The sequence below is a fragment of the Aotus nancymaae genome, unplaced genomic scaffold (genome assembly GCF_030222135.1).
Source record: "Aotus nancymaae isolate 86718 unplaced genomic scaffold, 86718_ANA_hifiasm-v0.15.2.pri h1tg000040l, whole genome shotgun sequence".
Classification (NCBI taxonomy): Eukaryota; Metazoa; Chordata; class Mammalia; order Primates; family Aotidae; genus Aotus; species Aotus nancymaae.
The window spans coordinates 112,536,725-112,554,995 of NW_026988454.1; the positions used below are offsets into that span (position 1 = coordinate 112,536,725).

General features: G+C 36.0%; 1 protein-coding gene across 3 annotated transcripts in view; it reads left to right on the forward strand.

Annotated features, from left to right (window-relative positions):
* CRISP1 (cysteine rich secretory protein 1) overlaps positions 1–17,651 on the forward strand; it is a 35,755-nt gene extending 18,104 nt beyond the window's left edge. For 2 of the 3 annotated variants that reach the window (XM_012441520.2, XM_064360424.1), the window contains 5 exons: positions 3,209–3,299; positions 5,106–5,254; positions 11,016–11,113; positions 13,434–13,522; positions 16,495–17,651. In XM_012441520.2, the coding sequence (XP_012296943.1) occupies positions 3,209–3,299; positions 5,106–5,254; positions 11,016–11,113; positions 13,434–13,522; positions 16,495–16,622 (555 nt within the window). In that variant the 3' untranslated portion in view covers positions 16,623–17,651. The remainder of the gene's footprint in view (positions 1–3,208; positions 3,300–5,105; positions 5,255–11,015; positions 11,114–13,433; positions 13,523–16,494) is intronic. The other variant, XM_012441521.2, reaches the window with a different exon arrangement.
* The last annotated feature ends 620 nt before the right edge of the window (positions 17,652–18,271 follow it).

The following is an 18,271-nucleotide window of genomic DNA, read 5'->3' on the forward strand; positions in this document are numbered from 1 at the left end:
TAATGTGCTCAAGAATCACCTGAAGAACTTAGTAAAGCACACCTTCCTGGGCCTCCTTCTCGGATACCCTGATTCAGGAAATCTGACTTGGATACCACAGCAAGCTCCCAACTGATGCTGCCAGTACGCATGACAAATATTGATTCACAAGTTACCTATGCATTTCATAGCTGTCTTCATTGGGCAGTAGTCCCGAGGCTAAGACACTCACCTGAGAGTTAAAATGTCCGGATATCTAGTTACTTGATGTGGCCAGGTAAATAAATATTGGCAAATTTATCCCCCACTTTCATTGCATCCCATAAAGAGGCAGAGAAATTCTTTCCATTATAAACCTGGTATGCTCTGCTACAAGACAAATCTCAGACGTTTAGGTGATTACCCTCACATTTGTTATCCGGCAGCACCACTAAGTTTCATGAGCACCCTCAGTCGGCTTCCTTGAACCCTGGACTGGCATATAGCAAAAAGGGTTAGAAATAGTGCAGGCTCTGGAGGGTGATTTTAAGGAACACCTTTCTCTTGCAAATGATGAAGAGGATGAAATAAGGAAATAGATAAATGATTTTGAAATTTATCTTTTAATCACTTTAAAATCCAAAGGGGTATTTGAACTAAAAATAAAAATCAATAGCTTTCATAGGCATTCCTACATGGTGTTGCAGCAAACATGTGTATTGTGTTTATTATTGACAGACATTTTTCTAATACCTTGTTATATTAACTCATTTCATTCTCCCAATACAATTTTCTTCATTTTACAGATTATAACACTGAATCTAAGGAAAATTGAGTAGCTTATTCAAAATCATAAGTACTAGAGCCCGGATTAAAATGCAAGTGGGCCAGATCCAAGAATCTGGAGAAGTAGAGTTCAAATTCCTTGATTGCCAGATGAGCAAATAAATTTACCTGGGAGATACAAACAAGGTTAAAGTGAAAAATACAGCCTCCGATTGGAGATTGGAGAGAAAAGGCACATACAGAAGAAACACTGGAAATAATATAAAAATATATATCTTCAAGTGCTAAGGTACAAAGGTATGAAATACCAGCAAGTTGATAAAAGTAAGTGTACCAGTAAAACTGAGCAATATTTCAAAGAAAATATGAGGGTTCAGCTGCTCCACAAACAATGCATAGGACGTGTATAGGATTGAACTGATACAAGTAGCAACAACAAATTTAAGGAACAATAGGACTGAAGAGTTAAACGCAATTACAGGCAGAGATTTTCTAAAAAATAAAAAAAAAATGTTTCTGAACATAATATTAGAACCTGACTAAGTAGAGCCACTTGTTAAAGCTGGAATTCAGACCTTTGGTACCATCATAAATAGCAGCTTTGATTTTAATTTTGAATATGTCACAAAAAAGAAGTATCTCACCAACATTAATCAAAAGTAATGTTCCTATACAGCTTCTTCAAAGTACAGACAGTCTGCTTCATTTTAACCAGATAAGTTCCAGTTCTGGCAAGTTTTCTTCACTAGTGAGTGTGATGAATATTCCCCATGCCCAGAGAGCCTATACACTGGTCAATGTGTGGTGTCATCTCTACTCCATCAGTTAGACACAGCCATGACTAAAATAAATCTTTTTTTTTTTTTTTTTTTTTTTTTTTTGCTTGAAATTATCAAAACCTGCAAAACCATGTTTTTACCCCGTGCTAGGTACTGAGTTATTTAATTCATCTCATGGTTTAGTCAATTCAACCTCAAGGGTAATTCTAAACATCTACCACAAGATGGCAGCATATACATATAATAATTATATTTCACGTGCTCAGGACAATACTGAAAATGAGAGTCCTCCAAACATTCTAAAGAGTAGCAGAAGTATTTACATAAAAACCTACAGTAAAAACAAACTCTACAACTTCTGTTGGCAATGTGTTATATGCACATATAAGGATATTCTTTTAAATGGATATATTTGTTGCTGAACACCAGAGGTTCAGCCAAGGTCTGGTTTCTTGTAGCACAGAAAGCCAATCAGTAGATGAATATTACCAATTACCTGGGAAGAAAGGCTTTGTTGCAGGTGACGTCAGTCTAACTGTTAAATCCCTCCCTCTCCCTAACCAACCAAAGTTAAAAGTTTATATAGGATGGAAGGAAAAACAAGAGACAAGGAAAAGGAGTTGGCCAACAGGCAGCAGGTGTGTCTTCTTGTACAGGTGTGATGATCAGGAAAGCCTCACTTCCCTGCTTTCATCTGGGGGGCCTGATGGTGGGTTTCCTGGAAAGGGAACTCAGGTAAGACAAATGTTCATAAGCTCAGTTCTTCATGAAAACTGGGCAGTTTCATACACACCACAACAATAGAAGAGTGTTAGGGAGATCATTTGTCACAGATGCAGAATTTCTCCCTTCCTGCATTGGGAGAACAGCTGTTACTTAGTCATACCTGACCAAATGCTTCAACTCAGCACAGCTGATGCACACTGAGAAGTCAGTACTCTGAAGCCAGCCTAAATGGATCCAAATTCTCTTTTTGTCAATTATTTATAGTGTGACCCCTAAAAGTTACTTAACGTCTCTGTGCCTTAGTTCCCTAATTTACAAATAGACATAATATTACTTCTTTTGTAGAGTTGCTGTGAGGTTAAAGTGAGAGAAAATACACACAGAATTAGTGACAGATTCTGGCATGTGGAGTTAGCTTTTATTTTTGTGATTCATCATTTTAGGTGTAGATGTGACTGTGAACTTGCTTCTAATCACAGCCATCATTTATTGAATACGTAAAATTTAGCACATCTCAATTGTATTCCTTGGATTATCGCATTTGAACAAACTTTTGGGCATAAATTAAGGTAACAGTTTCCAGATGGATAAACTGAGATTCAAAGAGATAAAATAATATGTCTGAGTTTAAACTACAAATAAATTACTAGGCTGGATTTGTAACTCTGGTCTGTTTTCCTGGAAACATTTACCTAAATTCTCTACTACAGCTGAGAGAGAAACTATCTCTGAATGTTATTACCAAGTTTTGAATTTGTGAATTCAAGGACCAACATAATAAATGAACATTGTTGTCTTTCTCTTTCTACTAGGACATTTAACAGTAATCTCATTATTTACATTTTTAATGTACACAATTAAAGATACTATATCTCATGGATTATTAGAAACAATAAATTAGAATCTTATGAAAATATTAATTAGAACACGTGCTTTTTTTTTTTTTCTTTCCACTGTAGAATTGGAGTGAGGAGGCTGCTCAAAATGCCAGAATGTTTTCAAGGTATTGTGATATGACAGAGAGTAACCCACTTGAGAGGAGACTTCCAAGTAAGTGTGTATCTATATGATCTGCCTTTGGACTCAAAAAACAGCAGTAAATCAGGGATTGTTAAGTAACTTGATGAGAGTAAATTAAGTCATCTAGATTTCTTTATTTGCACTGGGTCATACACGGCAGTGAATCGTGAACTACTATGGTATTTTAACTCATTAATTCTTTTAAGGTTTATATGTTTACATTTTCAGATCCCAAGTTCTTAGCATCAGGAAAAATGAATGAAAGCTCTCAGTATGGCAGAAGAGTAGAGACGTAGGTCTCCATTCGGAGTAGTCACCTCAGCTACTCAACAGTAGCACCATGGGGATCTGTTCCATTATTTGGAACAATAATGTAGTTGAGAAATAAGTTATATGCAACCCTGTTGAGCTGCCCATAAGACAATTTCAGGTGCTCAAAAATGAGCCCATCTTAAAGCATATAAATTATATGAATTAGGTAACTTACTGCTAGTTTCCAGGAAATCTAAAAAAAAATTAGTACTTCTGTATTAGGCTGTTTTTGTGTTGCTATAAGGAAACACCTGAACCTGGGTAATTTATTAAGAAGAGATTCAATTACCTCACGACTCTGCAGGCTGTAGAGGATGCATGGCACCCACATCTGCTTGGCTTTTGGAGAGACCTTAGGAAGCTTACAATCATGGCGCAAGGTGAAGGAGGAGCAAGTGTCTCACATGGTGAGAGAGAAAGCAAAGAGAGAGAGTCGGGGGGTGCCACACACTTTTAAACAACAAGATCTTGTGAGATCTCACTCGCCATTATGAGGACAGCACCAAGCTATATGAGGAATCCACCACCGTGATGTAAAGATCTCCAGCCAGGCCCCGCCTTCAACACTGGGATTACATCTCAGCATGAGATTTGGAGGGGACACCCAAACTATATTGCCTTCCTTCACAAATAAACATTATATTTTAATATGATAATCTTTGTTATAATTAAGATCTTTTAAAAGTGCTAATTCACATTTATATCTACAAATTATTTGAAATCTTAGTCCAATGCTTTCGAGCAGGGAATTAGCAACATGGTTCTTGCCTGCATTAGGAAAAGGCAGATACTCCTGAATACCATGTTCAACCAAAAGCCCACACCGTAAATGAATGGCTAAATTTAAAAAATGTCGGGGCCGGGCGCGGTGGCTCACGCCTGTAATCCCAGCACTTTGGGAGGCTGAGGCGGGTGGATAACGAGATCAAGAGATCGAGACCATCCTGGTCAACATGGTGAAACCCCGTCTCTACTAATACAAAAAATTAGCTGGGCATGGTGGCGCGTGCCTGTAATCCCAGCTACTCAGGAGGCTGAGGCAGGAGAATTGCCTGAACCCAGGAGGCGGAGGTTGCGGTGAGCCGAGATCGCGCCATTGTACTCCAGCCTGGGTAACGAAAAAAAAAAACAAAAAAACAAAAAATGTCTATTCAACATCTTTGTCTTATGAATACCTGTGTGTAGCTTCCATTAAGCCATAGACCCTGTTAAAACTCTTAGGCTTCTCTGATTTGGTTTTACCTATCTCCAGCAGCTTGGAAGCAGCAGAGAATGAAATGTTGATTGATTTGATTTCAAAACTTGTTCACTATCTACTATCAACTTTTCACCAAACCTGAGTACCACATGCTCACTCATCAATGAGGAAAAAGGCTTTCGGCAGGGATACAACTGATTTTACTCCCTCACAGCAGATGTTATCAAGATGATCAGCGAACCATTCGTAAAATAAAAATGAGGAAAGTCTCCTTGCATAGTACTTCCAATTTGTTCAGAGTATGACCAGCCCATTTCTCATTTCAGATACCTTTTGTGGAGAAAATATGCATATGACACCTTATCCTGTATCATGGTCAACTGTAATTGGAGTTTGGCACAGTGAGTCTAAGTATTTCAAACATGGTCAATGGACGTCAGCAGATGACGGCATAACGACTGACCACTACACTCAGGTAACCTGTGTGCTGGCAAGCACACACATTGTTTGAGAGATAAGCATGAATGTGGAAACGTAAGCAAGAAACAATGGAAAGTCATTCCACCTTCTCATGGCAATTTTTACTCAATTTACCGAGTTCCTCTTACAATTTGAAATAGAAGGAAGGGTTCTGTTCAAAATATGGCTTAGAGAAGATGCCTAACCTCTTAGTTTCCTTCTTTACTCACTAGATTTTCCAGAAAGTCACAAAATCATGAGACATCAATCTCATTTGACATTTGCGGTGTGTGTAAAAAGTGAAAATAATGGTACCTTATAATACAGAAAACCTCCTGATTTCTAACTTCAGTTTTATTGTGGTAAAATATGCATTTAAAAATTAGCATTTTAACCATTTTTAAATGGCTTCATGTTCAGCATTAATGTAGTATGAATGTTCAGTGGCAATATGTCCTCTCAAATTGCTGTGCAACCCCATGAGCAGAATGTTTTCATTTTTCCAAGCTGAAACTCTGTGCTCATTAAAGAATACCTCTCCATTCCTCATTCTACCTCCCCAAACCTCTGGCAAACACCAGTCTACTTTCTGTCTCTGTGAGTTTCACTACTCAGAGTACCTCATACATTTGGAATCATACAGTATTTGTCCTTTTGTGTCTGCTTTATTTCACTCAGCATAATGTATTAAATTCATGATCATCCATGTTGTAGCTAAACAGTATTTCACTGTATGTATATATCACATTTTGCTTGTCTGTTCTGATGGGCATTTGAGTTGTTTCCATTTTTTTTTTGGCTATTGTAAATAATACTGTCTTAAACATTGGTGTGAAAATATCTGGTTGAGTGCCTGCTTTCAATTCTTTTGGGGATATGCCAAGAAGAAGAATTACTGGACCACATATGAATACTATGTTTATTATTTGAAAAACTGAAGTACTGTTATATTTTCTACTGCAGCTGCACCATTTTACATTCCCACCAGCAATTTACAAAATGTGCAATTTCTTCACATCTTTGTTTTTGAATCTGCTTGGAATGCTGTAACAAAATACCACAGCTGGGTGGATTAAATGATAGAAATTTATTTTCCCACATTCTGGATACTGGAAGTCTATGATCCTGATAAAACACAGTGTCTAGTGAAAACTTTCTGCCTGGGACCTTCTCACAGTGTCCTAACACAGCCTTTCCCCACTTCAAAAGTAGAGCCAGACAGAGACAAGGATAGAGACAGAGACAAGAGAGATCAAAAGAGCAAGCTGTCTAGCATATTTTCTTGTAAGGACACAAATCCTATTGGAACAGGGCTCAAGTCATATGACTTTATTTAACATTATTTCATTACAAACTCTATTGTTAAATACAGCTACAATGGATGGAAGTTATGGGTACAGAATATGAATTTTAGGGGACCAATTCAGCTCATAACATTGCAGTATTGCCCCTTCCCAACAAATGTATTTTCACCTCACATGCAAAATACATTCATTCCATCCCAAGTGCCCTCAAATTCTTAATTTATTCCAGCATCAACTCTAAAGTCTAAAGTCCAAAGTCTTATCTAAATATTATCTGAATATTATCTAAATGCATGAGATTCAAGGTGTGGTTCATCCGGAGGTAAAATTTCTCACATCAGTGAATCTATGAAACAAGAAAATTTATTTACTTCCATAGTAAGATTGAAAGACAGGCATCAGATAGACATTCTCACTTCAAAAGAGAAAAATAGAAAAGGAAGCAGTGATGGGTCCCAGGCAAGTCCAAAACCTAGCAAGAGAAATGTCATGTGACATTAAGGCTTGTTAATAATTCTCTTTGGTTTTACGCTCTGCACTCTTGGCCAACTTGGGGGCAGTCTTTGGCTGCCATGGCTCTGTGGGCAGTCTTTTCCCTTTAGCCCAGTGAGGCAGCTCATCAAATGACTCTCTAAAGAGGCCCTGCTAACATGGTTGTTTTCAGAGATCACCTAAAGAGACAATACTCTGAAACTAAGCAGGAAGGAACCGTGCCCCTGGACCTGTAGTGGGAAGGGCAGCCATCATGATCTTTGAAACATTTGGGAATTCATTCTTCCCTTTTCTTGAAGGACAAAGCATGTTTGCAATAAAATACATCTATCATTTCATTCTGAAGAGACTAAGAAGTCTGACAGCCTTTCTTCCTTCACTTAGGTCTGTTTCTCTGTGCACTTTAGTTCACACTGGCAGTACCTCTGCTGTATAATCACGCCTCTATTTCTGCTGAGATGTATGATTAAATTTGTAAATCATATCCATGGTATCTTTATCAAACTGCTGTTCAGCGACATCCTTAGGGTATTCTTTTGAAAATACTTTCTCATTTTCTGCAATATAGATGTGCTAGTAATTTTGTAAATCTTCAAGTTCTGGTTCTTTTTTGCATAAAGATTTCTTCAATTTCTTTCTCTCATCTTGTAGTTTACTATAAGTGGTAAGGAGAAACCAAACCACTCCTTCGACCCTTTGCTCTGAAATCTCCTCAGCTAAATATCCACGTTTGTTGTTCATAACTTCTGTCTTCCACAAAACACTAGAAGACAAGGCAGCAGCCATTTTGTTTGCTACTTTGTAACAAAGATTATCTTTCTTCCAATTTCCAGTAACATGACCCTCCTTTATATCTGAGACAGAATAGACTTTAATGCCATTATTTCTCTCAACAATCCCTTCAAGGAAATCTACATTTTTTATAGCATGCACTTGAAAACTTCCAGTCTGTACCCATTACCCAATTCCAAGGCTGCTTCCACATTTTTAGGTATTTGTTACAGCAGCATCTCAGTTCTTGATACCAAAATCTGTTTCAGTGTGCTCAGCCTACCATAACAAAATATCACATTCCTGAATGACCTCAACAACATATATTTCTTTTCTTGAATTTATGAAGGCTGGAAGTTCAAGATCAGAGTGTCAGCATGGTTAGTTTTTTGAAAGGATTCTTTTTCTGGCTTGCAGACTGCTTCCTTTCACTATGTTCTCACATGTGCCCATTGGTAAGTTTCATAAAATCTAAAATAAAAATCTACTTGAAATAAAGCCTACTTAAATTTGATGTTAAAAGCCAATGAAGATAAAGCATTTTAAAAACCAGAGGCATAATCACAGAAATTAATGCAGAAACCTAAATAAAACATCAGTAAATAGCATTTTCTTTTAAGATTGATACACTTAGACACAAAGGATATGTGGCAAGAATCCAGGAGTATCTTAACATTAAACTATTTCATCATATAATTTACCTTATAAAGTGATTAGAAGATAAAAATAAAATGAATATCTAGAAAGCTAAAAATCTAACAAATTTGTGGCCTTGATTCAAGCCTTCTATTTCCTATATAAGTCAACTAACCCACAATTTTATCACAAAAGCATTATCTTATCACTGTGATATATTAACTGAATTCTACAACCTTTGAATAATCTTAATTTGTCTCCTTCAAAGTCAGTCAGCATCACTTTCAAAATAGAACACATTTTATCACAATAATTTATCTCATTTCCTGTTTCCAAGGAATTAGGACAATGAAATCAAATAAATTTGCTTTCATTTGCTTAAAATTTAACTCAGTAGCATACAGAAACATTTTACAATCCACCAGTTATGCATTCCTTTCATGACTAGTAATGGAGGAGCTGGGACTAGAACCCAGGTCTGAATCCTAGTCCAGCAGTATTTACACAGCTCTTAGTCTTTCATATGCACTTGAGGGATGGGAACTTCATTTCACATGATGTTCTAAAAATCAGAAGCAGGTGAGGGCAGGGAAGGGCAAGGAACAGATGATAGGGTTCCAAGCAGAATGAACTGAACAACGAGAACGTTAATTTGAAGTTGAATAAGCCCATGACAGCAGGCCTAGTGGGGGAATATACTACAAGGTCTTTCCAGATATTTTCTGACATTTTCTGTAGCCTCATGTAAATACATTAGTATGTTCATAGAAAAGTTTTGCACTCATAGGCGGGTGTTGAACAATGAGAACGCATGGACACAGGGAGGGGAGCACTACACAACACACTGGGGTCTGTTGGGGGGAAATAGGGGAGGGACAGCGGCGGGTGGGGAGTTGGGGAGAGACAGCATGGGGAGAAATGTCAGATATACGTGAAGGGGAGGAAGGCAGCAAATCACACTGCCACGTGTGTACCTATGCAACAATCTTGCATGTTCTTCACATGTACCCCAAAACCTAAAATGCAATAAAAAAAAAAAAAAAGAAAAGTTTTGCAAAATAAAAGCTCTTTTTCTAAAATCGTTTGTGTCTGAAGACCTAATGAAAAAAGTTTCATTTTCAGTTTTTCTTTGCTATGGGTTAAAGGAACAAATGAATAATTTCAATAATCTTATTACCAATTAACGTATATTGAGAATATTGCAAAACAGATGTTCAGCTGCATTTTTATTAAAATTATATTTCTAGTTATGCACTCCATTAGATTCTGAGTTCAACAGGGTCTCTTATGGAAAATACACATTGGTAGAAAATGATAAGGACCTGCAAACAAAGAATCTACACCATAAAAATTTTTATTCCTAGTTAGAGCAATAGTTTTAGTAAAAGCTTAGGTTAGCAGCAGGTAATTAAAAGCCATACAGTGTGGAGAGATTGACACCCATGCATGACTCTCTTTGTAAAGGCAAAACAATGTTTCATCTAAAACAGTCACAGCAAACATGTTCTCAAATCAAGAGCATGAACGGAAATGTCAGAAAAGTCTCTAGGACTAGCTGTGAGAAAACTACCCAGGTTCATGTAGGGCAGGGAAGGCAAGTGGGAACAGTCACATTTACTGAAAACATCGCTTTTTTAACCACTTAGATATTTGAGTGTTTAATCCCACCATTCACTTGTAATGCAGAGGACAGCATTGTTGTATCCCATTTTAAAGCTGAGAAAATGAAACTCTGAGACATAAATAAAATTTCGAAGTTCACCCTACCCAAGAAGTGAATGATGGAATTTAAACCTGGGCCACTTTTCCTCAAAAGCCAACTTTATGCTATGTACTCTACACTATGCCTGTTCTCTGACCAATAAGGAAAAGTTTCTTCCAAGCTTTGATTTTTATATAACCACCAAGCGGCCTTCATCATGTAAACTGATAAATTATCTTGTCCACATAAGTTTGACAAGAAGGGGAGAATGAGCCAGCACTCATGACAGCCACTCGTGTTTTGTTCCAATAAGAATGAGTCATGGAGAGTTGACATGGAGTTTTGATCATCTCTGAGTATACTGGATATGATGGGATAAATGAGTCCTACGCACAGCCATGTACTGCCCATGTACGGAAAGGCCACATTCAAGTACCCTTTGAACATCAGCCTGTTTATAGCAAAATGATCAACACTCCCTTTTGTACCTTTACCATTTCTCTACCCATCTCTCCTATCCCAGAGAAAATGAACATTGGGATTTTTTAAAATTAGAAATTACATCTACAAGCCCAACTTATTTTCAAAAAGGAAAACTGACAATAAACAGAGACTGCCAATCATCAAGTCACCCTCCCCTGTCAGCTGATTTTCTCCACCTGGCTTTCATTGTGTGCGGCTACGTGTGTGTAGGTGCATATCTGGTATCTAGACACGTGAGAATCCTTTTGTCTCTATGACTTCTTGTTAAGTCATGCCCAAAGTAAACCTAAAAGCAAACATGTTTACTTTTAACCATGGATGACAATATTGAAATTATAGTCATTTAGTAAAATATCTAATCTGTAATAAACAACTCTTGATCTTTGCAGATTGTTTGGGCCTCGTCTTACCTGATTGGCTGTGCCATTGCATCATGCCACCAGAAAGGATCACCTCAATATCTCTACGTTTGTCACTATTGTCATGAGTACGTATTATTCGTTTTTAACATATATATCCTTCTAAAGTAACCCAATCTAGTTTTTCAAACATTGGCTTTTTTGTGCACAAATGTTTATAGCAACTTTATTCATATAGACAAGAGTTGGAAATAACCCAGAGGTCCTTCAAAGATGAATGGTTAAACAAACTATAGTTTGAATCTCAGCTACTTCCTAGTTACGTGAAAACACGTACTTAGTTATATATTATTTTATTCCTTTGCCTGCATTTTCTCTTATTAAAAAAACTCCATTATATTTTCAGAGCAATTTACCAACAGTCTTCCTACATGTCATTGATTCTTCAGGTAATTATTATATGAGACAAACAAATTTGCTTAAGCAAAGAAACAAGAACATTTACTTCAACAAAACAAGAGTATGGTTAGACCAAAAGAATAGATAAGCAGTAGAGTCTTGAAATGGGAACGAATGTAAAGAGCCAAGTATCTTTCCCTGTACTTAGCTATTAAGTCAAAAAGTTGATTATGTCTTCTCTTTAAAAATTAAATTTACACATTACAGATTCTATCACAGATACTAGTTGCAATTTCTAGAAAATTTAATCTAATTGTTTCAGTGAGGGTCTGGTGCACCTTCTTCTCCTATCAGCTGTGATTATGAAGCAAGATTAAGTAAGACAAGGATGACTGCAGGCCCCTCTGTGTGGCTCCAGTGATGGTTATCAAAAAAGGGGAGATTGTTCAGAGCTGGATAGAACAGCCTGATATTTGACTAAAAATGCCAGTTCAATATCACTTCTGCTGATGAAAGTCGGTAACAGGTCATTATGTATTTCCTTCAGCTACATGTATTTCCTAGATTAACACATAAGCCTTTCCTCCATAAAGTGAGCTCTATGCATGGTTCTTAACCACTGTCTCCCATGTAGGTAGCATAATACAAGATGTTCAATAAAAATCAATGAACGTGATTTATTTGAAAACACACTACCATACTTCACATTTCAATTGGGGCCTCCACTATCACTATTGACTCAGAGTGTAATATCATCATATAATAACTCTATACAAGTTATATATAAATTGTGCTGAAGACAGTAAAATCTCTTTGCTCCTACAACACATCATTTGCAAAATGTATTTGCAGGGGTTGGTGGTCTGCAGTGAATTTCAACTGATCCAAAAGAGAAAAGTACAAAACGTGGAGATCTATGACAGGAGGATTTTCTTGGTTGAGGATTAGTCCAAGTTGCTGACTAAATTTCTTACAGAATTTAGTAATAGCCTCCTTTTCAAAGTGAAATTTTAGCAGCTCAGATAAACAAATATCAGATTTTAATAGGCTTTTTAAAACCAGAATATTTACTTTTGTAAGTTATGTTAATTAAGAAGCAGAAATTATCTACACTGTGTTTTTAGAATTGTCTTTTCTTTTTTACTTTTCCTCTTGAGATAGGGTCTTGTTCTATCACCCAGGCTGGAGTGCAGAGGTGTCAACATGGCTCACTGCAGCACTGGCCTTCTGGGTTCCAGCTATCCTCCCACCTCCCCACCTCAGCCTTCCAAGTAGCTGGAAATACAGGCATGCATCACCAGGCCTGACTTTTTTTTTTCCTCCCAGGCTTATCTCAAAGTTTTGGGCTCAAGCAATCCCCTACCTTGCCCTCTCAAAGTGCTGAAATTACAGAATTACAGGGATAAGACATTGAGCCCTTCCTGTCTTTTCTAAAATTTCTAATTAGTCCGGAACTAGAACTTCTCATCTACTCTCTTTCCCACACCCCAGCACTTTAGTTTCATCCATGCTGATGTTCTTTCCGCTTATATATAAACCATCTGTTTCAACAAGAGACATTAACATGTAAAAAGTTTCTCATGACATAGTGAAAGATGGAGTTAGAACCTCTCTAGTTTGCCTCACTTGAGATTGTCTTCTTAACATTGGTAAGAATCATGCCCTTTTAAGTGACGGTTTACCGAGTCCTTATAGGTATTAATGAAGAACAGCGTTCTATTGTAACTGTCTCCAAAGCCCTCTTGCTTGTAAGTTTTCTTGCTTGTACTTGGGAGTATCCAAAGTTTCCAAGTACTGTTAGGACTCGACTGTCCAAAGAGATGTGCAGACTGCCTGAAAAATATTTTCATGTCACTCACATTTATTGGTTCTATGTGCTAAAAACTTATAGCTATAAGACTGGAAATCTTACACCCGTCTTAAAAATTATCACTGTTCTTTACAAGAATGTTTACACAATTTGTTTTTAAAACTGGTTGTACACTGTAAAATGTTATATGTATTTTTCACAGATAGGTTTTATGAAATCACTTTTTTAAATTCTTTAAGGGGAAATGATCCTGACACAAAGAATGAACCTTATAAGATGGGCGTTCCATGTGCAGACTGCCCAAATAACTGTGAGGACAAACTTTGCAGTAAGTTTTATACATTCTATTTGTTTGCATTTAACCCATACATCCTTTAAATTAAGCATTGAAAAATATTGCACTTTTCTACAACTTTCATCTCACTCATACCACAGAAAATATGCAAATTATTTCTGCTTACCCCTCCCCAGTTGCCAGAGTGACTCAGACCATTGATTTAACTTATGGCAAAGGAAATTACAATGTCTAGGTCTGAGAACTTGAGTTCCCACACAATAGATCAAAATACTTAATTTGAGTCAAATAAGAAAAAATGTTGAGGTAAGTGTAGATTTTTCTCTGCTCCCTAAAAAGTTCTTGGCCCCCCTTATTGCAGCCCATAATTTAGTCCCATTGCTTTCAGTTTACGGGTGTTCTCCAATTGCCTGCTACTCCATGACTACCCAGGCTGCCTGACCACTTATAGCAGTATGCAGTTTTTCCTGAGTGATCCTTATTCTTCTGTGCTTCCTGTGAAACATCTAAGAAGTTAGCTGATGCTCACATTATTCCTTACAGCCTCTTTTTTTTTTTTTTAATTTCTTGAGTAAATCTTACCTAAAGTGAAGTATTAGCCAAATGGGTGTCATTTATGTTTATTTCCTTAGGTAGCAAAATTTCATTTTTTTAAAGCCTACCTGCAAACATAATTTCTTAATTCTTAAGAATAATCTTAAGATAAATTATATTAGCACTAAGTTTATGGAGAGAAAATAAACCTAAGAAAAATATTCTGTGACCTCCAACTTGAAAGGCCAGAGGCTTATTTTTCTTCACCTTACCAGGTTACTCTATTTGCTTTTAGAGTAAGAAAGAAAATGGATTCTTCTTCCTTCTTATATCTTTCTCACATTTCTCTTTTCTTTTACTCTTTTATATATATATTTTTTTGAGACAGAGTCTCACTCTGTTGCCCAGGCTGGGGTGCAGTGGTGCAATCTTGGCTCACTACAACTTCCACCTTCCAGGTTCAAGCTATTCTCCTTCCTGAGCCTCCCAAGTAGCTGGGACTAAAGGTATGCACCACCATGCCCGACTAATTCTTTGTATTTTTAGTAGAGACAGGGTTTCACCATGTTAGCCAGGCTGGTCTCAAACTCCTGACCTCATGATCTGCCTTCCTTGGCCTCCCAAAGTGCTGGGATTACAGGTGTGAGCCACCGTGCTCTGCCACTCTTTTTTATTTACTTCTCTATCTGTATCCCTCTCTATTTCTCTGTATCCACTTCACTTTTTATACCCTATTTCTGGGAAAAAATTTAGTTGGGAGAGAGATTCACCTCCAACCAAAAAAAAAAAAAAATCAAACAATTATCTATGCCTTAGGGAAAAAGGGGATGGCAATTGAGTAGATTTTTAAAATCTAGTTGAGAAAAGCAATGTCTGCAGTGATACAACAATTTAACCAAAGTGAAAGAAGAGTAGGAAAGAGAGAAATATTACTCAAGAAGATTGATTCTATCACATAGAAGATGTATATCATAAGCTTTTCTTCACTTGTAAGTGTATGAGAAAATGAGACCTATTAAAGAAATATATGAACTCAAGAATTGAACATATTGGGCACAAACGATGCTAAAAATATAAAACCTGGACCTGCAGATGTAATTCATTTAGTGTAATTCAAATATAATTGATAAAAATAATAATTCTTAGTTATAATATTAGGAAAAGTATATAAATTAAGAACAACAGATAAAAGAAAACAATGGATTAAAACACTTTATAGATTCAAAGAAAAAAATGTTATCTCTAAAGAAAAAAAATCCACTGATAGCATATTTCACCAGAATACTACATAAGAGAATAAACTAGGATAATGATAGATAACTGATTTTTTTTTTAAAAAAGGAGTAATGACTTTGGCAAATTACTAATTGTAGGAAAAAGAAGCAGAGATACACTATCAAATATACAATTGTTCAGGCAGTAATATAACATTCACATTTCATCTCCTTGTTTCACCTTGATAAATCTATTGTAGTTATTCCCCAAGTTCCTGAAAGGTGAATCAGTTTAATAATTTAGGAAGAGGAAAATGTATATAGCATAGAAGGATATTGATTACAATAATAAACAGTAAAACGTAAATGTAAATTTAAAATTTATAGGATTGTTATAAATTTCATGCAGTGATCAAACTTTACAATTGAAAGAGAAGAGATACAATGGAAAAAATTAAGTTGACCATCAAGTTACCAAGATTTGAGATTCAAGACTGCATAATAAAGTCAGAAAATCTTTAAAGAGAGAGGGAATTAAATTACTGTTATTCTTGCCTTTATATAGAGACAAATAGATACATTTGTTAGTTGTGATAGAGACCAGGTTAAAAAATATTTTAGTAAGTTTTTTGGTGCTATTACCACAAATTTAAAATGTTGGGTATCTTCATACTGACTGGAGAATTTTGTGTGCATTTCTGTATGTACCAGAATGTTGCTGTGTGTGCATCCATGGAATAGAGCAAGGTGAGAAAAAAATCACTAGAATATTAATCAAAAGTAACCTCTGGGTGGATGGAGAGATTATACATGCCATCCTATATGTACTTTTTAATTCCATTTTTCCATTGGCTATACATTACTTCTAATAATCTAAAGCAAATCTTTAACCATTAAATGATGCAGCATTAGATAATTAGACAAAAAGTGTGAATATTTTATATTGCAATTGCATAATTAATACTTTCAAAATGACACTGTCATTAAAAAAAATGATTCCTCTCCAATCTGTTTATATTGGATTTAAAACATTGTGATAAAGCCTGTTTCATACTAAGACAAAAATTTTACCTTTTTCTTTCATACATGACCTTAACTCATCACCTGTTTTGCATTCAGATTTAGCTTATACTAATCAAATTTAGTTAGCTATTGTTAATAAAAATTTATCTTTATGCCTTTAATAAAATGGTCTCTTTCCTTAGCAAATGAGATTTTTAAAAGACAATGTTGTAAAACCATACTATTTTCTTTCAGCTAACCCTTGCCTCTACTATGATGAATACTACGACTGTGATGAACAAGTCCATTATCTTGGATGCAACCAGTCAACTACTATCCTGTTCTGTAAAGCCACTTGTCTGTGTGACACAGAGATAAAATAGGTCTTTGTTGTTTGCAACTGTTCTGTACTGTGATCATGAGGAGGAGATGTCTGTTGTGTCTTTTGCATAGTTTAGTAGCTCCTGCTAAATTTTATTTTATTTTAATCATGCTGGAGGTCTTAATTCCTCTCCTGATACATCCTGAAGCAGCATTTTTTAAAACTTTCTTAGTGTTGGAGTAAAAAGTCAAGTCCAACACCTGCCTTAAATTTAAATCATGTGATTTATAGTTCTTAAGTTGGCATAATTCAACTTATGGTATAACTGGGTCCCTCAAGAGTAACCTGGTCTAAAGTAGGTCTTACGTGATTTAACTCCCACCCCTGCTTTCCCCATGTTTTCAGCCACTCTGATTATCTTCCCTGCACAACTAACCTTCCGTAATCATTCTTCACTTTTAAAATGTTACCTCTTCTTTAAATCAGTCATTAAAGGAATCCACAAAGCAAACAGAGTCCAGCCTCATCTTGCAAGGTAAATATCACTTAATCAGAAGTAGTTTAAATGTCTCACCATTTTATTGACACATCTATATACACACTTGTGAAGCATGAAACAATAAAAAACTTCCTGCGCCATTAATTTAACAAAACATGTATTCCGTATTGATTACATACAAGATGCATGTTTATATATAGAGAGAGAATATAGTTTCATTTCATTTCAAAAACAGTATAAAAGATATATAGAAAATAGTATAAGAAATAAATAAGTCCCTAAAGACATACCAGTCATGTATTATTATTGCCAGATTAGCATGAATAGCTTCTGTTTGGAGATTCAGGAAAGCCTTAAGGGTAGAATGAGGAACATCTTCTGAGTAAACAGGGTTGCAAAGTCTTTCAACACAATAGAACAGCACAGTTAAGGCCAACTAACATAAAATGCACTGAAGTCTTAGCAAATATTGAAGGGCCTGACATGGAGAAAGGGAAGCCCAGAAATATTTGGTCAGGTTTTAATATTATATCAAATTTATACCCAGCTCTACCTACTTGTATATTTCTTTACTCATTTCAATAGTGTTTGGGAGAGAAAAAGTATATCACGCACTTCCCGAAAGTTAAAAAGTAAGCCATTCTGCATCATATGGTGGTTCTTATCACAAGTGCAAAAATCCTGTGTGGCTCCAAAAAAAGAGGTCAATTTGAGGATGATTTCCTCTTGGCATGAACCGTGTCTTTCCATCTAGATCCAAGGGGATTTCTCCCACATAAATGCTTCAGACCCTTTCTCACTTTTTATTTAAACTACATATGTTAGGTCAATCTACTTGATTGTATCTATCTTTTGAGTAATTGTCATTAGCATAAACATGGACATATTAACATTAGGAGAACAGTGAGTCATCCCAGGACTCTGTAATAGAATGGTACCTTATAGCTGAAATATTTAATAAATGTAACTCATAACCAAAAAAATCAAAGTAATAATAATTTACCCTAAGAAAATTAAATGTGTGTGCTATAGAAAATCTTTATTCATTTTTGCATTACCAGGCATTATGATTTATCTTACCTTAGAAGTAAATTTGTTATAATTTATTTTACCTAAATTAGAGTTCTGAATTTTGCATGCTAGATAACCAACTAATCCTGCAGTCTACTGTTACATATTGGCCAGCAGTGATACTGTGTTCTTACACTACA